The sequence below is a fragment of the Notothenia coriiceps genome, unplaced genomic scaffold (assembly GCF_000735185.1).
Source record: "Notothenia coriiceps isolate Sejong01 unplaced genomic scaffold, NC01 NC01_scaffold00000290, whole genome shotgun sequence".
NCBI lineage: Eukaryota > Metazoa > Chordata > Actinopteri > Perciformes > Nototheniidae > Notothenia > Notothenia coriiceps.
Window position 1 is genome coordinate 42,241 of NW_011332991.1, and position 21,033 is coordinate 63,273.

The 21,033-nt window shown below is 42.3% G+C and overlaps 4 protein-coding genes across 4 annotated transcripts; 3 read left to right on the forward strand and 1 right to left on the reverse strand.

The window, feature by feature from the left end:
* The first annotated feature begins 5,511 nt into the window (after positions 1-5,511).
* LOC104968087 (stonustoxin subunit beta-like) lies at positions 5,512-6,927 on the forward strand. The gene is made up of 3 exons (XM_010797685.1): positions 5,512-5,666; positions 5,769-5,813; positions 5,902-6,927. Exons 1-3 carry the CDS (start codon positions 5,624-5,626, stop codon positions 6,423-6,425), a joined length of 612 nt encoding a protein of 203 aa, XP_010795987.1. The 5' UTR covers positions 5,512-5,623; the 3' UTR covers positions 6,426-6,927.
* A 561-nt stretch (positions 6,928-7,488) lies between these two features.
* LOC104968178 (tripartite motif-containing protein 16-like) lies at positions 7,489-11,567 on the forward strand. The gene is made up of 6 exons (XM_010797785.1): positions 7,489-8,132; positions 8,222-8,317; positions 9,398-9,643; positions 9,728-9,875; positions 9,957-10,022; positions 10,098-11,567. Exons 1-6 carry the CDS (start codon positions 7,557-7,559, stop codon positions 10,664-10,666), a joined length of 1,701 nt encoding a protein of 566 aa, XP_010796087.1. The 5' UTR covers positions 7,489-7,556; the 3' UTR covers positions 10,667-11,567.
* A 100-nt stretch (positions 11,568-11,667) lies between these two features.
* Positions 11,668-16,084, reverse strand: slc15a5 (solute carrier family 15 member 5). Its single transcript, XM_010765918.1, has 9 exons — positions 15,715-16,084; positions 14,751-14,973; positions 14,074-14,243; positions 13,252-13,472; positions 12,974-13,160; positions 12,634-12,822; positions 12,307-12,438; positions 12,081-12,189; positions 11,668-11,967 (listed from the first exon to the last, which is right to left on the reverse strand). The coding sequence occupies exons 1-9, from the start codon at positions 16,082-16,084 to the stop codon at positions 11,826-11,828; spliced, it is 1,743 nt and encodes a 580-aa protein (XP_010764220.1). The 3' UTR covers positions 11,668-11,825.
* A 1,536-nt stretch (positions 16,085-17,620) lies between these two features.
* On the forward strand, positions 17,621-20,961 carry LOC104968277 (coiled-coil domain-containing protein 34-like). The gene is made up of 7 exons (XM_010797889.1): positions 17,621-17,728; positions 18,059-18,331; positions 18,431-18,560; positions 18,734-18,841; positions 18,969-19,127; positions 19,218-19,347; positions 20,369-20,961. Exons 2-7 carry the CDS (start codon positions 18,072-18,074, stop codon positions 20,560-20,562), a joined length of 981 nt encoding a protein of 326 aa, XP_010796191.1. The 5' UTR covers positions 17,621-17,728; positions 18,059-18,071; the 3' UTR covers positions 20,563-20,961.
* Positions 20,962-21,033: the final 72 nt, after the last annotated feature.

Consider the following 21,033-nt stretch of genomic DNA (forward strand, 5'->3'; position numbering starts at 1 on the left):
AACAGTCACACTCAAACTCCACTATGGCAAGACAAAGAGGCTGTCAAATAAGGACAACCAGAAACAAAATTGTAGATCCTGCACCAGGGCACTGGAAAGACTGAACGCCGTGCCAATAGTGTAAGCAGCTTGGTGTGAAGAAATCCACTGCAGAGCATTATTAGAAAATTGTAAGACATACAAGACCACTGATAATCTCCCTCGATCTGGGGCTCCACGCAAGATCTCACCCCGTGGAGTATCAAAATGACCACATACAAGAACGGTGAGCAAAAAACACCAGAACACACGGGGGGAACTTAGTCCAATGACCTGCGAGACCAGCTGGGACCAAAGTAACAAAGGCTACACATCCAGTAACACACATACCCGCCAAAGGGATCTCAACATCCTGCAGTGCACAGAGAACGTGTCCCCCTGCTTAAGACCAGGGAGCACTTGTCCAAGGCCCGTCGATGTTTTGCTAGAGAGTCATGAATATTGTAGTCTCTGTAACCGGTGGTTATCTACAATAATAATTTTTTTTGGTGAGCCAGCGCCTAAAACCTCTGATCCATTATCCAGGGTCTCTTACGATATAAGATAGCTACCCCCATCAAAAAAAGTTGACTTATTTTTCCTACCTGGAATTATTAATTGATTGACTAATATTCTGTGTTATATCATTTAAAAAGCATAGTTACTGAATGCCAAATAATAGATTTGATTTCAACTGGGCAGTTGGAATTATCATTAATCATTAGTTTACCAGAGGAGCAGAAACAGCCATGTGAAGTGAATAAAAATGATATTTAATGAGAATGCCTCACACAAGTTCAGAAACAAGGTAGCAGCAAACCGAATACAAAAACAGATACATAGGCTCGCACGATATATCCAGCCAGCATATTCCACACATGAGTCCAGTAGCTACGAGAACAACAAACAAGGGGGCCTTTCACAAACGTGACAATTCTCTAGGCCCTACACACAGCATTGTAATCTACACAATCCGGAAAGTGCCCGTGGGCAGAACACCATTACACGCAAGAGAAATTATCAGCGGAGAGTGGAGGGGCGAGGGAAGGATCACGTGTGAGACACCCATAGCGCTTAGGTGGTTTCTCCGCGCGAGCGCGTCACTGCGGATTTGCCAGAGAAAAAAAAAACACAAAAGTTAGTCCTTACGAGACGCATCACACCATGCGCAGGCCATGTAAGTTCAAGCGATTGCGTACTTGACTGCATGGTGGAGAACCACGCTGAAGCGGTCTTCCTGCTCCACGAGTATGTGGAATTTGGGAAACGGGCCAGAAGAACGAGGCGCTTCTTTGATCTCCAGGCTGTACCGCGTAAGTCAACGCTGAGAGTATTTGACCCAATGTGTTGCCCAGCCGGAAGCTGCGGGAACATAGCCCAGCGCGCGATCCCCGATCCACTCGCTGGATGTCGATGAGATGCTCCTGTAGGGTGTGCTGGCTCGCATTCCGCCCACACGCCGCCTGAAAGGGCTGCACCACAACAGGTGGGAACATCGAGTCCAAAGATCATCTGAAGGCGGATCTTCAAGTCGGCATTAAACCATCTCTCTGTTCAATCAGGTGGTCTGTGTATCTGAATGCAAGGAGGTGCTCAGTGCGGAATATGAGCCTTCCCCGACATCCCCGCAAGTGAGGGCACGAAAATCAGGGAGCAGCACGGGGAGAGAGTGTATATCGGTGGCAAGGATCGCTTACCCTATCCTGACATCTCATATACACAACATAATCCTATCTGCTCAATTAGTTTAACACAAATTATCATCTCATTCCATTCAGTTCTAACATAGGTTTTATGTATATGGGTTAGACCAGTTACCCAACCCATGAACCACATAATATAGTCGTCTCATAGAGTAATGCTCCCGTACACAGAGTAATATTAAAACTAGTGAGGCTTACCATAATTCTTATTGGCAATAAATCTAGTTTCAATATAAACATAGCCTAGAGCACCGCGCCCTAGACAATATCGGAGCGTGGCGAGAGACCGCCGTATAACTGCCGTGCCGCTCTCATTGCGTGCGCTCTGCCGGTGAATAGGAGGAGAGAGAGTACACAGACATGGAGAGGTCTGCAGAGAGCTTCTTGTGCATGAACACGGAGAGCCGTTGCTCTAGCCGTCCTAGAGTAACTGATATGCCTTTTATTCCTTATGGAGCTTCAGCCGTTTCGTTCATGATCCATTGTGTACAAAGAAGTGCGCGAGGCGCTACACAGTGGATGTCCAGCGGCTAGGAGGATGCCCATCAGCTCTGGTTCCGAGACACATCCAACATCGTCAGTGCAGTAACCTATATCCAGGGAACTCCGAGCGATGGAGACAGTCAGAGAACAGACACACAATAAAGAGCGAGCAAGGCAGTGTGTGCCTCTATCTGAGGAGCCAAGCGGACCATCAGCAGTCACGTGCGCAGCAAGAGAGGTGTCAAAGGTCTCATCAATTTTCCTGACAGCCGGCTTTAGGGTCAACAGTCAGGGATCACCACACAATTCTTAGTTAATTCCCAGGGCGTAGGCTTTTTTTTGCGAGTTATATAACAATTGACCGTGTAAATCGTCAACATTAGTAGAGACTCCCGCTTGAGAGGTGGAATCTAATTTGGACTCCAAGGTTGTAGTGGGAGAATATGACACAAGTGGACTGTTGAGGACAGTGAGGGACCTCTCTGCCTGTAACACTCCTACAGCAGATGGTGGCGACATGCGCAGCGCTATCCTACTTTCGTTGGTGCTCAACCTATCATGCGGAGGGTGCACCTGATCTAGCATGAGCGGACACAATGCGAGGATTTTGTTGATCGGGATGATGACTTCTCACGCTGAAAATATATAGCATCCAGTGCATTCAAAAATGGTCTGCCGCCCTTGTGTAGTTACTGATGACTCTAGATATGTATTTCTGAAAGTATGTAAAAAATTCCTCAAGCACAATCTCCGTGACTTTGGGGGAGGTGCTATTACAGGGACATAGGCGCGTTCAACAGATACATTGTGTCCTAGACAGAAGAGAAGATTTGTCTCATCCAAGCTTGATATGTATATTGTATTGTCGAGGAATGGACACAGCTCTCCTCTGTATAGCGCGCCGATTTTCAGGCGCTCAATAACACAGAACGTGCATCGGTGTCATTAACTGAGTGGGATGGATTTTCAAGTACCTGTGTGGGCGATCACGCTCCATACGTAGATATGACCTCCTTTGATGGCAGGGAGTACCAACTTCTCTCCGATTGAGAGAAAGATACGAGCCACCAGCACACATTTGGGACTATCCAGACAGAGAGAAGATCCTGCCCATTTATGACGCTATTAGCCCGCTGCCATGTACAAGCAGTAGCCTCCCTCCTATGTCCGCGCGACCCCCGCGCAACGAGCGATACGGCATCCCACAGGCGGCAACATGACCAATGAACCCCTCTACAGTGATGGGCTGCGGACGCCCACTCTATCTTGCCTTATCCGGGTGATCTTGGTAAGGTGCCCTTTTAAACGTGAGGGTTTCATTCCCGTCATTGGAAATACATGTTCGCAAAATAAACACATTGGGCACAGTTGTGCATTGGCTAGCGAGACGGTACTGAAGCATAGCGAAGATATTCAATCAGAGTACTGCGTCCTGCATTTTATCTTTTCTCGCGGCCATTTTGGCTGATGTGAGCCTATGATTTTTGTTGTTTTTATGATGCTAATATTTAGGGGGGGGGGTAGTGTCACGATATGGCGGCAAACGCTAGAGGGCTAGCTGGTGACATATATTATGACAAGACACTACGAGAGAGCTCGGAGAGCGGACCAGGAACGTTTGTGGGCGGCTACAAATTTTGAACAACAGAGCTCTGTGTGGAGCGAGCGCGGGCTCAGGACACGCGAGGGCTCTTGGCGAGGCAGTCGGTATAGCAAGTACATACGCAAAGCGGGTAATACCGCTTATGGCCTTGCGCTTGCAGAGAGAGAACATGAGACCAATTAGGGTTCGAATTCTGTTAGTGGAATTTGTCATATCAACCGTAACATATCAAAATGTAACAACAGTGAACAAAAGATTATTAACAGTCGCGAGCTTCTTCCCAGCAGAGAGCTTAGGCGCAACGAATTCCGGTCCCAGAATGCTTTTGTTAGGTACGTTCGTAAATGCGCTCAGAAGCCGCTCCGAGCGTCCCCAGTTCACAGTCCACGAGCGCTGCGCTCTGAGCTCCACAGCTGGGTGGCTCTAGCGGAAACAGACGGGTTGTCGCGAGCGCGACTGACCGTTCGTGCATTTACGAACGTACCCGTAATAACACTGCTGACACGCTGACCAATCGCAAGCAGAGTTGTGGTTTCCTACATAGCCCACCCCAAAAGATGCTGACGCACGCTGCTTTTGTACAGCAAAAGACGCTGTGGCCAGCGTTTTTCATGACAAAAGACATATGCGGGTGAACGCCCCCCAGAACACCCTCAACGCCCCCTTTCAAATATGCTTACCGCGCGGCCCCCGATGTCTGACGCCCCCCTGGGGGGCGGTACCGCCCCCCGTTGAGAACCGTGATTTAGATGATCAAAGAAGAGGATTGGGAGAATGTCACTATGAGTAATGGAAACCAGATAGAACTTTTGTAAACTCACCTAGACGTGTTTGGAGAGAAAGGATGCTGAGTTGCATCCAAAGACACCATACCGGTACGTGAAACATGGGGCGGGCTGGAGAAATATGCTTGGGGCTGCTTTTTCTGCAGAAGGGACCAGGAAGCACTGATTCGTGTAAAGGAAAGAATGAAGGGGCCATGTATCGTGAATCGTGAGATTTTGAGTGACAACTCCTTCCAATCAGCAAGGGCATTGAAGATGAAACGTGCTGGGTCTTAGCATGACAATGATCCAAACACACTGCCAGGGCAACGAAGGAGTGGCTTCGTAAGAGCATTCAAGGTCCTGGAGCTAGCAGTCTCAAGATCGTCACCCATAGAAATCTTTGAAGGATTGAAAGTCCGTGTTGGCCAGCAGACAGCCCCAAACATCCTGCTCTAGACCTACTCCCCTGTGTGCCTTGGCAGTCGGAGGAATGGGCCAAAATACTAGCAACAGTGTGTGAAAACCTTGTGAAGACTTACAGAAAACGTTTGACCTCTGTCATTGCCAACAAAGGGTATATAACAAAGTATTGAGATGAACTTTTGTTATTGACCAAATACTTATTTTCCACCATAATTTGCAAATAAATTCTTTAAAAATAAGACAATGTGATTTTCTGGATTTTTGGGAGAACTTGCACAATTGGTGGCTGACTAAATACTTTTTTGCCACACTGTATATTATCTTACATTTGAATTTATTTTCTATGTCTATTCTATGCTTATTTTATGTCTTTTATCGGTAACTGTGTTCTATGAGATGTCAATCCTCTACTGTGAAGCACATAGGACTGCAATTCTTATATGAAAGGGGCTATACAATTAAAGCTTATGATTATTATAATTATTATTATGATTGTTTTCATGTGTTTCTAGAGCTGCCAGGCCATCTTTGACTGTCCGGAAGCTGACTTGTCCTCTGATGTTGACATCGAACAACAAACCCCTTTTGACTTTGTCAAAAGGGCTATATCTGATTTGAGAGACAGAATGGAAAATGTTTCCATAGCTATTGCAGAAATATCTCAGACAAGTAAGAAGATATTTCCTTTAAAAATGTATTTACTGGAACGATGAGATAATGTTTAATAGCCAGTTTATTACATTTTCTGCTGTCATGTTTTTTTACGTTTAGTTCAAGCTGATCCTGACCCTCAGACAAGACAGGAGCTCTCCCTTTGTGAGTCCTGGCATCTTCACATGAACTGCTGTGCCTTCCTTACAAGTTATAATAAACACACTGAATTATATTAACTTCTACATTTCAGATTCCAGCAGCCTCAGTTTGGATCCCAACACAGCATTTGAAAACCTTTTGCTCTCTGAGGGAAACCGCAAAGTAACCTGGATTAAAAAAGCTCAGAGGTATCCCTTGCACCCAGAGAGGTTTACCCAATATGATCAGGTGTTGTGCACTGTAGGCTTATCTGGAGTCTGCTACTGGGAGGTTGAGTGGCGGGGGAGCAGGGTTGAGGTCGCTGTGTGCTATAAAGGGGCAGATTTGGAGGAAAGTGGCTTTGGGGATATAGCAAGTCACTCCTGGTGCATTTCTCTTTCAAATGTTGGTTGCGCCTATTGGCACGGTGGAATCAAAACCAAAATACCCATTAACTGCTCCTCTACTGTAGGTGTGTATCTGAACCACAAGGCAGGGACTCTGTACTTCTACAGCGTGTCTGACTGTGGGGAAATGACTCTCCTTCACAGAGTCAACACCACATTCTCCCAGCCTCTGTACCCCGGCCTCATGGTCTCCAGAGGGGCCTCAGCCAGGATAGTGTGTGCAAAATAAATCCACTGCCAAGGTGTGCTCGAGTGAAGTAAGGTAGTATGTTCATTCTGCGTTTGCATTAAAGACGAGTGCTACAAATATGTTCATTTCAATTATATATTGTCTGTAGCTTATTATCTGATTCTATTCTTTATTATAGTTTTTACTAGAAAAAAAGGCTGAAGATAATAATGAGACGGATGTGAGGCAGTATGTTCAATCTGTGTTTGTGTTAAAGACGAGTGCTAAAGATTTTTTCATTTAAAAAACATTGTTTGTAGCTCATTATTTGATTCTATTCTTTAACATTTATTTTGTTAGAAAAAAAGGGTGAAGATAATGATGAGACAGATGTGAGGTTTTGGTGTGTATCATGTTTCTCATCCTGTAATGGAAATTGTAAACTCATCATGCAGGTGCATGTTAAGTTATTAAGTAGAACAATTCTATGTAAATGTAATAGATACTCAAACTCCTCTTGCTTTGTCATGCGTTTAATGTTTATAATCAATAAAAAATATGTTTCAGAGAAATGCTTCATTTTATTCTAATAAATAATGTTAAAACATAGTTTCAATAAAAAAAGTAATTTTACAATATGACAATTCATTGGGTCAAAAAGTTTAGTTTTGTCAAGTACATTTCATTTTTATGGCAACATTTGTATGTAGGTCATTTTTATAGTATGTAAGTAAAGTTGTACTACAATCAAATACGTACATAGAGATTTAAACAAGAAACATAATTGTAGGTGATTCATTTCTTCTTAAATGATGTTGTTTGTAAAAACAAAGTTCAATATTTTATCATATGCTCAAGGTATGTCCTTTTTTCAGATTCCTTCAAAAATACAATAGGACAGACAATGGACATTTTTCACATAAATACAGTGTTGTTAAACTAGGGCTAAAATATCCACCCCTTCATTCTTTGAATAGAAGTATAAAGTGTGGTAACATTGAGAAAAAGGCCATTCAAGTAAAGTACGAGTAGACTTTGAGACCTCTTTGACAGTAAGGTTACGTAGGTTACTGCTCTGACACTGACACTCCCACAGAGCAGTCAGTGAGAACACTCCAATAGTATCTAGCTGCCAACAACAAGCCACACCTCCTTTCCAGGGAAAGGGAAACTAACTCTGAGCAGCACAAAATGGCCTACAGTGAGGATTTGTTCGACTGCTCTATCTGTTTACAGCTACTGGAGGATCCTGTGACGACGTCCTGTGGACACAGTTACTGTATGAAATGCATCAATAACTTCTGGGATGGACATAATGACAGAGGGAAGAGCTACAGCTGCCCTCAGTGCAGGCAGACGTTCTGCCCCAGGCCTGATCTGAAGAGGAACACACTCCTGGCTGCCCTGCTGGAGGAGCACAGGAAGACACACAGTGAAGACGCTGATAATATCACTCATGCTGCTCCTGGTGATGTTCAGTGTGACGCCTGCACAGGGAGAAAAAGAAAAGCGTGCATGTTCTGTCTTGTGTGTTTGGCCTCTTACTGTAAGACTCATCTGAAGCCTCACTTTGAGGTGCCCCCCTTAAAAAAACACAATCTGATCAAAGCCTCTGCATGGATCATAGACAGAATCTGTGGCCGTCATGATAAACTTCTGGAGATTTACTGCCGCACGGATCAGCAGTTCATCTGCCTGCTGTGTACCATGGATGAGCACAAAGGACATGACACTGTGGCAGTGGCAGCAGAAAAGTGTCAAATGCAGGTAATTCAGTCCAGCCACGTGCTGGAGTCATTTGTAGGCCAGACTGTTATATAGTCACTGATCATCTCAAAATGTTTGTGTTTCAACAGAGACAACTGGGGCAGACTAAACTGAAAATAGCAGACAGACTGCTGCACTCGGAGAGTAAAATAATGGAGCTGAGGCAGGCTGCAGGCTCTATAAGAGTGAGTTTAACATTGACCTTTTCTGTTATTCATCAACATATTTCAAAGTATTCAAAGTGCCTCATATGCTGACAAAAAAGTGTTGCCTGTGTAAAGCAATAGTTGCTATCCGGCAGGGGACTTTCCAGTGTCCCTGAAAACATTCCGCCTCTGACACACTGAACACAACATTTTATAATATGAATGAATGCTTCATGTTCTATGTATTCGAACAGAGTACTTTGTGAGTCTTGAAGTTTTGATTGAATAAAAGGTAGACTTTTTCTTTCTTTAAAGGGAAGAAAGTGCATGCAGACTATATCCAGAAACTGACAGGAATATTGTGAATGGGTGGAGTAATCTTGAACAGTGATACCTAACCTTTTTTGGCTTGTGACCTCTTAAATCACACAAGCTTGTGTTCTTGTTGCTGACATTACAACTTTAAATCATGGTCTAGACTCTAGAGTATTATAAGTGAGGCAGCAAATACAAAAACATACAGATCTTTATTCCATGTACGCAAAGTGTTAAGTGAGTATATCCTTTAGTGAGTGACATACAGCCTTTTAAAATAGTACACGAAAGAGATCATCAAAAATACATACATGTAATAAAACACATTCTTGAGCCAGATAGCTTATGTCCCACACTAAACCCTACACTGAGGGAATCTACACAAACGGATAACCTGGTGACTATACGAGTCAGCCTTATCGTTATCCTGACACCATCCAGATCCTGCCTCCACTTTCTATCTGCAGTTTTTATAATTGCCTTTCTTCTTTATACTTGAGACATCTGTTTCTTAAAGAACACAAAACTAAAACATTACATTTCATTAATACGACAGTTTCCATGACATTGCACATGAGATGAAATAATGATTTTGAATAGAATGTACGAATGAATGTCAAAATGTTTTGCAAATATTTATTATTATATTGATATTATATTAAATAATTGTGGGAAAAATAAATCAATAAATACATTTAAAAAATAAATTAAATGTTGCAGAATAACTAACGGAAGTGTAAAGTATATGGTCAAATCCCCCATTTCACCAGCCATTACACAAATGGTGCATGTTTCCGTTACCAGGATGCTGCATGGGAGGCTTGTGAGGACCTTGAGCGGCTGTGTGCGGAACACATCTGTACTTTGGTCCGTTCTGTGGAGAGGAAGCGCTCTGAGATGAGAGAGAGAGTTGGAGAGGCAGAGAAATCAGGAGTGGACTGGACCAACATCCGTGTCGGACAACTGGAGCGTGAAGTGTCCGAGCTGAGGAGCAGAGAGGATAGACTCAACCAGCTTTCACTAACAGAGGACCCCATTCAGTTTGTGCAGGTGAGGATCTGTTTTGAGACCATACAAGACTTTCTATTTCATTTTTGCAGATAGTCACACACTTTATTTGTTGGCCCTCTGCAGGGTTTCAAGGCCCTTGGTGACCTCCCTGTGTTCGCAGACTCAAGTCCTGACAAACTGACAGAGTTCATCTCTGGACAGACAAAAAAACTGAAAGATCTGTGTAACAAAGAAAAGATAGAATTATTGCGTGATCCAGAAAAAAATCTGTGTAAGTGAATCTCAAAATTCATCTGATTTGTTTATTTTCTGTTAGTGTATCAACAAAATGACCAGTTTCCTTTTATCACAGTATGGAAACGACCAACGATTAAGGAGAAAACAATATCAAGGATGTATCTTTTGACCAAATATCAGGGTAAGGTTGATGTTCATTCACAAATGTCAGTTCTAACATACTTGAACATCTTTAACAGTGTTTCATCTTTCCCAGGAGACACCACCCTGGAGGTGGACCCCAACACAGTAGCTGCATGTCTTCATTTGTCAGACAGAAACAGAGAGATATCATGGAGCGACCGGGACCAGGCTCACCCTGATCATGCAGACAGATTCTCCTACTATCACCAGGCTCTGTGCAAAAACAGCCTTCAGTACAGCCACTACTGGGAGGTGGAGTGGGATGGGGGCATTGTGGATTTGGCTGTGTCGTACAGAAGCATTGAAAGAAATGGTTCGGGCAAAAGTTGCTGTTTCGGCCACAACGAGCTGTCTTGGAAATTAACCTGCTCGTTGTCCGGTTGCACATTTTGGCACAATAATCTTCACAAAGGCCAAATTCCTCCGGTTCTCTCCCGCAGAGTGGGCATACATCTTGATTTTGAAGCAGGAACTCTGGGCTTCTACAGTGTTTCTGACTCGGGCAGTTTCTCACAGCTGCACCACGTCCAGACCATTTTCACCGAGCCTCTGTATCCTGGGTTTTCCGTGGATTTGGGTGCGACACTTAAAATATGCCAACTCGAAGCCACAATTAAAGCCGCTGGACCTCCTGTCATTTAAAGAAACCAAATGCCTCAGGGAAACCAGAGATGTTGCAGTTTACATCCATGTCTGTCCAAAATGTCATAATTTCATAATTGCTTCCAAGCCATTTGTGCTTAATTTCAAAATAAGCATTTAAATTATTGAGATGGTCAGAAAACCCTAAAAATAAATATGTACAAAATTAGGAATAATACTCACATAATGGGTATTTGTACTGATAATTCTGGAAACGAATAAATAGTTGAAAATATATCTTTTAGTTAAGCTATTTGTTCTCTAAAATGCCTCTATATAGCACATCAAAATACTTTTTTTATATAACTTCTATACTTGCTCATCAGGGCACATTTTCAAAGTGGGCTTATTCAAAAGATGGTGTCTCAGTATTTTGCAGGCTGATTTGATATTATAAAAAATACTTGGAACAATCACTCTGTTGTGTCTTGTGCTAGGGTTTAATAATTGGGAAAAGGCCACCAATGGTTTATGGAGTTTAAATCCTTGATTATTGTAAATACTGCTATGCTTATCCTTTATTTTCAATGATCAAACAATCAGTTAAGCAGCATATTCTTGCTTTAAAGGTAGGGGTAAGAATGGAGAAACCAGCTCGAGTGCGCTAGAATTTGAAAGTAGCAGCCGAAAACAATCTGGCCCTCCCTTCAGACTTCCTTACAGAGCACCTCCTCTAACACACACGGAGGTGCACATGACCAATGAGGGCATGAGATAAGTTTGTGCCCAGATGGAAGGCTGACAGGCAGGTAGGCCATCCAGTTATTTTAGCCGGGCCGGCTCAGATGATTGGTCGTGCTTTTGGATGTTAAGAGCATTCCATGGAATATAACAAAAAGTGTTTCTGAAGTGAATTACTTATACCCTACCTTTTAATAGACTTCAATAAAGGGCAATTTTATTCCAATGATGTGTAATTTCATTTGATTTATTGTGCTTTTATTTACATTTTATGTTCTCAATTTGATTTACAAATGTACCTCAAAATGAATCTGTCCTGTACAGGCCACACTCAAATAACGGTCAGCATTCACAGCAAGGGACAACAAACATATGTACATTTACCTTATTTATACACTTTGGCTTGAAAAGTCACAGACTCTGACATAGTAAAATGCAGCGCCAGCGCCACTAACAGCAAAGATAATATTTAAGATATTCATAAAATAGATTCGATGGAGGCGGTTGTGTAGGAGCGGTCCACCGTGTCGTAGAAGCGCAGGCAGGCCTTGTAGTGCAGCAGCTTCTCAGCCAGAGGGCTGACTGTCAGGGCTTTACCCCGCACACTCAGGTCTATATACCTGGGGAAAAAATCAGTGAGGGTTAGAATTAAAGTATGATAATAAAATGTATAATCTAATAGTAACCTGTAGACCACCTTATAGTGTAGGCAGGTAGTTAGATAATACTGCACCTTTTAGATACACGCCAAAACACAAGGGTATTAACCGCCATCAGTGAGGCCAGGAGGAAGAAGAATCTCTCAAGGTTCCCATCATGCAGTGCGTCTGGGTAAAAGTTACCTGTAAACATGTATCAATGCAGTCATCAGAATCAGTGATATCTAAGGCTCAAAACGTTTTGTTTTTTAGCCAAATTACAGTGCCAATTTATTGGAAGTTTTTATTTTCTCATTTTACCTCCAGAGACAAAGTACACCAGCTGAACGATTAAGGCTGCCAGGAAGCAGCCCCCTCCATAGGACAGAGTGAGGAAATGTAAGGAGATCCCTCTGATGTGGCTTGGGGTCAGCTGGAAAGATATTAGGGAGCCTGTGGGAGAGGAAGTGACAGCAGGTTTTGTCATTATTCCCCGCTGTGTATTTATGACAAATAGGGCAGCATTTCTAAACTTTGGAAATTCAACAGAAGGTATTTCAGTTAGTTTGTTCTTATTTGATAAAGAGGACTTTTTAGGCAGGAAGCACCAGCTAAAGACAACCTGCATTAAACACTGGCCTCACTCACATGCAGGGGTGACGAGAGCCTCTGCAAGACCTAGCAGGATGTACTGAGGAGCCAGATGGAAACACGGCATGGACGACACCTGCAGAACTTTCCCAGAGAGGGTCTGCTCCACCAGAGGGTAGGACCTCCGATGCAGCTCAGACAAACCTGCCACCAACACCGACAGAGTGGCACATGCATGGCCCAGAGCTAGAAGGGGAGGATGGACAGGGAGGGGTGATAAGAGAGGGGGCTGCAGAATAAGTACGGGAGGAGAGGGAGGCGGAAGAGCAAGAGAGAGAGACATTAGAATGATATGTCAAAAGTGGAGATGTGCGTGTGTGCACATAGAAATACTCACTGATGACTTTTGCAGGTGCCAGAGGAGCTTTTTCCGCAGAGAGGTAGTAAGTGGTCACACACTCTATGAGGGGGGCCAAGAGCAGCAGAGGGATGATACTGATCACATTCATGCCACCGATGGGCAACAGGTGGCTGGTCAGGTGAAGGTTTGAGTTCATGGTCTGTATGTAGTACCCTGAGGGAATCTGAAGAAAACATTGTCTTAACCTCAGTGCATATGGACACAATCCTTTTACATGCTTCATAATAAAGCCACATTGTGCTCCATGTAACCACCTGTGTGATGCAGGCTCTGTAAAGCAGCTGAAGGCCATACAGAGGGAAGAGCTTGGCCAGGACTTTGACGTTCTCTACATGCGTCTCGCTGTAACGGCCGCCATTGTTCTCCTTGGCCCGGTCCAGCCAAGATCCCACATCTCCGCTCAGGTGACGGTAGTGGAGGCAGCACATCTTGAGGGAGTTCAAGAAAACTCCCAGTGTGGTCAATAATGATCCACCTGCAGAACGAAAGACACATGAAGTAATTGAATGAATTGTTAAATTGATCTGATGTGTAAGTAAAATACAAAAAGAGGTGGAACCAACTAACTGCTTTGCAAATAACAAACAAGTCCAAAGTCATTGTGGAGTCAAGATTTTGAGTACTAACTTGTCTCTGATCTTATACTGCAATTCATTCTTTCTTAAAAACCATATCATTTCTGTAGGATAGGATATTTTCTTTGGTATCATCAACTGGTGCTCAGTTACGTAACATTCTTAATGGCTCTCTCCTGAAATATGATTGGATTCTGTTTCATTGGTTCCAACCAAGTGAATCTTCAGATTCAAGCGTTCGACTTAACTAATAACTTCTAAAGTTTTTTGATTTGTGAAATATTTGGGCTTTTCAGAAGCCCGACAGGTATTTTCAAAAAGTCAAAAGTCAAAAAGCTTAAGTTGAAGTTACAAGACTATGGTGTTAAAGTCCATTCCAAGTTGCAAGATTTTTTTCAAGTAGTCAAACTTGTGTCTGACTAAAGTCCATATCTCTGAAAACAAGTAATGTATAGTGTGTCTGAATACTTTAATAATGACATTTTATACACAGTATGTTACCTTTCTTGGGTTTGTAGGTGAGATTGTTCCGCATCATGTGTATGGCGATTAGAGCCAGCAGCACAGAGGTGAAGGGGATAAGGAAGCCCAGATTTTTGGCCACAGACTGCTGGATGTAAGCGATGCCCAGAAACACCACAGTGGAATTCAGGTTGACCAACCAGTAGAACCTGAACAAATGTAAAGCAAATAATACACTCACTTCCTTACTTAATACCTCAATAACTAGTGTAATTTGAAATTCGTTAGAGGTATTCATAGTCCCCAGAAGATAAATCACACTGACTTTGGCAATCCTCTGACTTAGCCTTTTGCAAAACCATGACATTGAAATGTAAGGTGTTTAGTGAACTAACATAACAGCCATTGAATGGATTCATAGGAAATTTGGAGCAAATATTTATGCTCTTCTTCGAATGAATTGTCTAGTTTTTTAATCACTGGCATGTTTACTTCCCTACAACTCAAGTCCCAATTTCAGGGGCATTATAGTTCTTGTTTTTTCTCCATAATAATACAACAACTTGCATGTCTTATTTGTAAACAGTATAACTTGATTGTAAAGAACTTGACGATAAATCATTCTTAAATGAAACTAACAATATCGATGGACAGTTTGGAGTCTTATCATTGGCTAACCAGTTGAATAACTGCATCTAAACAGCACCAGCACCCACCAGTTGAAGAAGGACAGGAGCTGGTGCTGGTTGTAGCACTGCAGGCTGTACGCTCCCATTGGACAGAGGATGGCCCGGATGCCTCCGATGCCCAGAGCAGCAGCCAGGAGGCCGGTGTAGAACAAGATCTGCTGCTCCCGACGTTCCAGCTGGTGCGTCATGTGGTGAGTGTCAATGTAGAAATCTTCGAAGGGGAATGCCACCACAGGCAGCATGGCTGTGCCTAGAAAGCACAGTGACAGGTGAAGGTCACGGCATAGTTGTATTTTAAATAACAGTGTGACTTAACAGAAGCAGTCATGGCTCTGTCTTTTTTACTATCAGCATTTATGGGATTTGGTTGCTTTATTTGGATAATTTGTTTCTCTCCTTTCAGTGGTATTATGCTTTTAAATATCGTTTAATAGATTGTTGTGGGGATTTCTGGCAGAAGGGGGGATTTGGAGGGTATATACATTTAGAGTTTAGAGGTTATATAAAGTTTTGATCTTTGTATATTAGCTTTTATTACAATAAAGGGCTTCATACAATATATGAAGCCCTAGTGGCTTTCGTTTTCATATTTTTTGAATGGATTATTTATTGATGGCTTTGTGTTTTCTTTAATCTTTTTTCCCAATTTCATTTTCTGTCTTTTCTATTAACCTTGGTTTTATGTCCCGATGGAGCCTCGCATCTTGTATTTAACTTGAAAAAGTTGTTTTAAAATATAAGAAAAGTATTGCTCTTGAAAGGAGTTTACTCACTAAATGTTAAGACTCATGATGAATAATGTGTCAGATATTTATTTTTCAAGTCAAACATACAGATAAATATCCAGTTTTCTTAACTTGCAGATTTCACCCCACACTAAATGGACATCTAATCTTACATTATACGGAAATACTAAACACTGAATACATTTGAATCAAGTCATATAGTTTTATCACAACAGCAAATCAGATAAACTTCAATTGTGTCTTACCAAAGAAATGTAGGAAGGCACATATGTAGAGCACCTTGGACCTCCCCAGGCAGGTCTCTGCAAACCAGCCAACCAGAACCGGGGTCAGGGTGCTAGCTCCTATGAAGCACAGGTTGACGGTCGCAGCCAGGTAGTTATCATATCCCAGCTTCACCGTGCAGAAGAGAATGGTGTTGCATACAATCCCAAAGAAAGTGAATCTCTCACACAGCTCCACAAGCAGGACACAGATGATAACTTGGAGCTTCTTGCGGGACTTCCTTGGTGGTCCATGTTCTGGACGAGGAGCCCGGTCTGGACGAGGGGCCCTGGAGTGTCGACGCAGTTGGCCTCTGCCATCTGGCAGTTTATTTGGGTCTCCTACCACCATACCACCTGGCCAGCGAGCTGGCTGATGGGCTGCTCAGCTAACTAATGAATCTTGCAGAGCTCTGATGAGAGGGAACTCTGCCCTTCGAGGATAGGAGCATATACTGGATAGGAGCAGCAGAAGCCAGAGCTGGAATCCCTCACCCTGGTGTGACTCTGGCGACACTTAGGATCAGACACACCTCTTTGCATTCTGCACGTGCTGGTGGCCGATGTCCTCCTGTGTCAGGATCTCACTCAGAACTGTGGTTGTCTCACAGTGATCTAACACTTGATTCAACATTGTATTCAGAAGGAGTGTAGGCTGGGAGCAATGTAGAGAGCATCCCAGAAATATTTGTATAATTACTGACAAGATACAGTCATGTCATGTGGATGTTGTTTCTGTTAATGACTCATACAGCGCAGTGGTGGAAAGTAACTAAGTGCATGTACACTCACTTTTACCAGCTGAAGCATTGATACAGACAAAAAAGTATCAAAAATATGCCAGTACGACTGAAACAGGTCGTTCTGCATAATGAGTATGAATGCTTTTAATTGTTACTGAGTATTTCTAAGATATGGTATAACTACTTTTAGGTTAGATATAGGGTTGACCGGGTTAGGGTTAGGGTTTAACCTGGTTAACCCGGTTAACCCTAACCCCTAAAGATCTGAGGACTTTTCCACCGCTGGTACAGATTTACAGTAGCTGTAATCTGTTGGATCTTGATTTAAATGAAGCAAATGTTGTTTATTCAAACATAAATATTATTTTGTAATGCAAAAAGTCACAGATTAAATGATCATCAACAATCAACACAGAATGCTTAGTTGGCTTTAGCATCACAAGTTCACAACATATAAAAAAGACAACAAATTAATTTAGTGAATCCGACTCGCAAAATGCCACATCTCTATGTGAAAGCAGTACAAGCTCAATTTGAAACGCCTGCTGATAATTAGACTGAAAATGTTAAGTGCTAGTGTGACCGAGTGCACAGCCCGGTCAACTTTAACTGGATCAGGGCGGCTGGATCAACAATAACTGCCTGTTTTTGCAGTAGGGAGTAAACATGTTGTCTGACTCAACCAAACAGCACTGGACAGAATAACACTGGAATAATGTTGTTGATTCAAAGACCGTGAAAACTCTACTCCCTTTTTACTGTTTGTTTGAGGGCCAAGAGATATTTGTCTCAACAAAAATTGTTTATAAATTAATTGTTGCATTACCAATCGGGTACCAAGCTATTTAGAGATAACCAAAACTGACCAGTATGAAAGAAGGGATAAGTGTGGGACAATGTAAAAAAAATGCAATCAATGTTTGAACCTTATTTCATATTAGTAGGTCCTAGTAGGCTAATTGGCCAATATACAATAATTATAGTGGGCCTTTTTTGACATGCCACACTATTTTGAATAAATAATGATAAACAATGTCAATAACACAGACATATTATTTTTGAGAAGGAAATAATGTTGTAAAGACAGACGGCTGGTATCCATGGCGTCAGGCTTCACCATGGTTACAGAAGCAGCGTCCAGTTGAGCTTGGGGGCGTGGTGTATCATGGGGAAAAAAGTTGGTTGGAAATCAGTTCTAGCGTTGGGGGAAACGACGAGCAAAGCAGGCTTTTCTTCAAATACACGTAAAAAAGGTAGGTTATAAAATGTTTGCAATGTTGTACAGTTAATAAGAGACCTGCACACATCATACATGGAGATGGCTAGTTTGAAACTAACCATTAAACGTTCGTAGCACGTTACATAATAAAGCTAATGTTGCTAACCAAAGCTAAAGCTAGCTGTTAGTTTCGAGTGCTAACGCTACCCCCTCTTTGCTAACCGTAAAAACGACCTGTTGCCATAAGGCTTAGCATTCGCTTGTTTGTGTTATAGGCGTATCCAAAAAGCTGCATAGATCTTTGGCATTAGTTTTCAGACAACACGCGTAACTTATGGAAAACATTCTCATGTGTCGACCTTAGATATCGGCTAGCAATGTCTGGCCGGAAGATGCCGAACTTTCCTGCCTCTGCGTCCCAGTGCTTCAGCTCCACCCCTGTCAAAACCATCCAGGGGAAATACCTGCACATATCAAAGGGTTTGGACGACGACGTGCTGTCCGACGAAGAAGACACTTTCTCTCTGCTCTCTCCCATATACCACGACAGTTTCGACAGTGATGAAGACCTGGAGCCCAGCCCGCGGGCTTCCCCCAGGCTGAGCGACTCATCCAGACTCAGCCTTTCACCAGTCAGGTACCGAACAATTATTCAGGCTTAAGATACTTTCGGAACCAAGACCACAGGGTGCATTATAGAGAGACAACATACATTGTACATCTGTTTCTGTTATAGATGTGAGCTACCAAGAACGCCCTCAGTGCAGATGTTGGATACAGCTGTGGAGCCTCTTAGTGCATGGGAAAAGTGGCTGGTTAGCAAAGCAAAAGAAGACCGTTTACATTTAGAAAAACAAGCAGAAGAGGCAAGCAACAGTGAATTAACTTTTTTTATCATGTACAAGTGTGTACTTTCCTTATGTTATTTTGCTCTTTAAATATGTCCATAAGGCTAGTCATAACTTTCCTCCTTATTTCCAAAATATACTTTCTTATTGCATCCGGTCTGAATCTCAACATTTCATGTTCCTTAAAATAGGAGTGGTTAAAAAAGGAAAATAAAGCACATGAAGAAAGGGAGCTGGAACAGAAAAAGATTGTCATGGAAGAGAGGATCCAAATTTGGCTAAAGATGAAAAGAGAACAGGTATATGACTCATATATACTTTAAACTCCATTAAAACACATAAAGCACAATAGTGTTTTGGCTGTAATTGGTACACTATCCAATGCTGACAACATGTCTTTTATTTGTTTTCTCTTTTCAATCTCAGGAGAAGCAAGAGCAACTTCTAAAACTGAGGAAAGAGGAGGAGGAGATACAGAGGCAGCACGAGAAACAGAGGGAGATAGAACAGAAAGCTCAACAAAAATACAAAGACTGGCTGCAGAAGAAAAACCAGGAAAAAATTGAAATGGAAAAGAAGGAGAAGGTAATGTGGATCTTTTTATGAGATGAATGTAATAAGATTATTCATGAGCAGAAATAGACTGATACATATATTTATTTTTAATCTTGACAGGAGGAAGCTGCCCTGAAGGAGGAGCAGGAGAAGGAGCGCCGTCAGAGGGCAGAGGAGAAGTTTAAGGACTGGCTGGCAAAAGCTAATGAAAAAACCAAAGCTAGTCCCCAATCACCCTGCTACACGAGAAGTAAGATCATTTCATTCAATAAATAACTGAAATGTATTAAAGGTCCCATGTCATGCTTTTCCGGTTATTACCCGTCCCCTTGTGTGTTATGTAGCTTTTTATGCATGTAAACGGTCTGCAGAGTCACAAACCCTCAAAGTACACCTTGTAGCTGGTACAACTCTAACACAGAAAACACCTGTCTATGCTGCCCCAGAACGCCTCGTTGGAGATCTTTCTTTTTCCATTTGTTTCGTCCAAATGGACCAATCCGTAGAGCTCCTCACACACACACACTCTCTCAGCGGTCAGTGGCCAAACTGTGACGCGCTGGGGGGGGACACTGTCCTCTCCAGCAGCGAGCCCCGCAACGTCCCGCCAACACGGCACCCAGACCCCACGCAGCATTCTCATCTGTTTGTCATTACTGGTGTCCTTTTCTGGTTGCTAACGCCATTGTAACACATGATCACTGATGTTCTGCTGCAACGGTGATGGACTCATCAGAACAGAGTGGGCGAGCTGACCAATCAGAGCACACTGGGCTCACAGGGAGGGGGCAGGAGCTCCAACAAGCCGTGTAGGACAGAGAGTGAATACACATACTATACAGAGATGCTGTATGAGAAACCAATGTAAGTTTGGAAAATTGAACAATGTAAATCTATTCTAGTAGACCTCAACAATGGAATTATGATCAGTAGAAATGGCCATGACATGGGACCTTTAAGACAGAAATAACCCTGATGATTATGTAAACTAAAAAAACAAACTGACAGTGTTCATTTTTTAAAACCGTGTTATAAAATACTATATATAACTTTGTATATATATATATATAAAGGTATTCTGTGATACAAAAATATTAAATACATAATTTAAGCTAATAATTGGATTGGATGTCTATAGAAATGTAACTGTTTTTGAGTTAGTTCCAGACGGGATCAAATGTGATTATATCTTACATCTTTAATTTGCCTAGCTAAGACAAGTATTTTGAATTTGTTATGTATCAGCTTCTTATAGCTTTGATTTATTTTAGGTCCATATGAGAAATACCTCCCGTCACCAGGCTTCTACAATCCAATCCCATGGAAGCCGATTCACGTCCCTCCTGTGGAGAAAGAACTGAATAACACATCTGGCAAGAAACCTCAGAGGAGCCAACAAAGCGCCGCCAGCGCTCTGAGACTGAGGAACTCTGCGAGTGCCACCCAGGTGCTGCAGAGGAGATGACACAGCTGACATGTGTGTGACTGATATGGCTGCTCTGTTACTGCTTAAATATGATTCATCAACCACAACAGCTCCTGAACTGAGACTGCTGAATCACAGAAGTATTTCTGTTCACTTTTATGGATGTGGTATTTAAGCTTCCATATCTACATTTTCATTTGTTGTATTTTTGAACACTGGACAATATTGTAATAATGCACCAGCTCATATTAGATTGTTTGTAAGGATGTGTCTTGGGGATTGTTATGATTTTACAAACATGTTTATAATTTATTCTTATACTGCACCCAGCTTTTATACCATAATAAAGGCGCGTGTACATAGCATTATGACTGGACATTTAAACAATGGAGTTTATTTTGTTGTATCCTGTTGATAAAAGAGGCTTTATCAATGTTATTTTTTCACTGTTGTCTTATTTGTGCCATCACGAAATGGTCAACAAAACCACATTCATTGCATCTAATCAGG

What these genes read in the sequence shown, in the direction of transcription:
- LOC104968087 (XM_010797685.1), top strand. Translation starts at nt 5,624, where the DNA reads ATGGAAAATGTTTCCATAGCTATTGCAGAAATATCTCAGACAA. An exon ending in TGCAGAAATATCTCAGACAA is followed by an intron (nt 5,667 to 5,768) that starts GTAAGAAGATAT and finishes TTTTACGTTTAG; the next exon opens with TTCAAGCTGATCCTGACCCT. An exon ending in AAGACAGGAGCTCTCCCTTT is followed by an intron (nt 5,814 to 5,901) that starts GTGAGTCCTGGC and finishes TCTACATTTCAG; the next exon opens with ATTCCAGCAGCCTCAGTTTG.
- LOC104968178 (XM_010797785.1), top strand. Translation starts at nt 7,557, where the DNA reads ATGGCCTACAGTGAGGATTTGTTCGACTGCTCTATCTGTTTACAGCTA. An exon ending in AGGCTGCAGGCTCTATAAGA is followed by an intron (nt 8,318 to 9,397) that starts GTGAGTTTAACA and finishes TTCCGTTACCAG; the next exon opens with GATGCTGCATGGGAGGCTTG. An exon ending in ACCCCATTCAGTTTGTGCAG is followed by an intron (nt 9,644 to 9,727) that starts GTGAGGATCTGT and finishes GGCCCTCTGCAG; the next exon opens with GGTTTCAAGGCCCTTGGTGA.
- slc15a5 (XM_010765918.1), bottom strand. Translation starts at nt 16,084, where the DNA reads ATGGTGGTAGGAGACCCAAATAAACTGCCAGATGGCAGAGGCCAACTG. An exon ending in TGCCTTCCTACATTTCTTTG is followed by an intron (nt 14,974 to 15,714) that starts GTAAGACACAAT and finishes TGTGCTTTCTAG; the next exon opens with GCACAGCCATGCTGCCTGTG. An exon ending in CACCTACAAACCCAAGAAAG is followed by an intron (nt 13,473 to 14,073) that starts GTAACATACTGT and finishes TTCGTTCTGCAG; the next exon opens with GTGGATCATTATTGACCACA.
- LOC104968277 (XM_010797889.1), top strand. Translation starts at nt 18,072, where the DNA reads ATGTCTGGCCGGAAGATGCCGAACTTTCCTGCCTCTGCGTCCCAGTGC. An exon ending in TAAAGATGAAAAGAGAACAG is followed by an intron (nt 18,842 to 18,968) that starts GTATATGACTCA and finishes TTTCAATCTCAG; the next exon opens with GAGAAGCAAGAGCAACTTCT. An exon ending in AAATGGAAAAGAAGGAGAAG is followed by an intron (nt 19,128 to 19,217) that starts GTAATGTGGATC and finishes TAATCTTGACAG; the next exon opens with GAGGAAGCTGCCCTGAAGGA.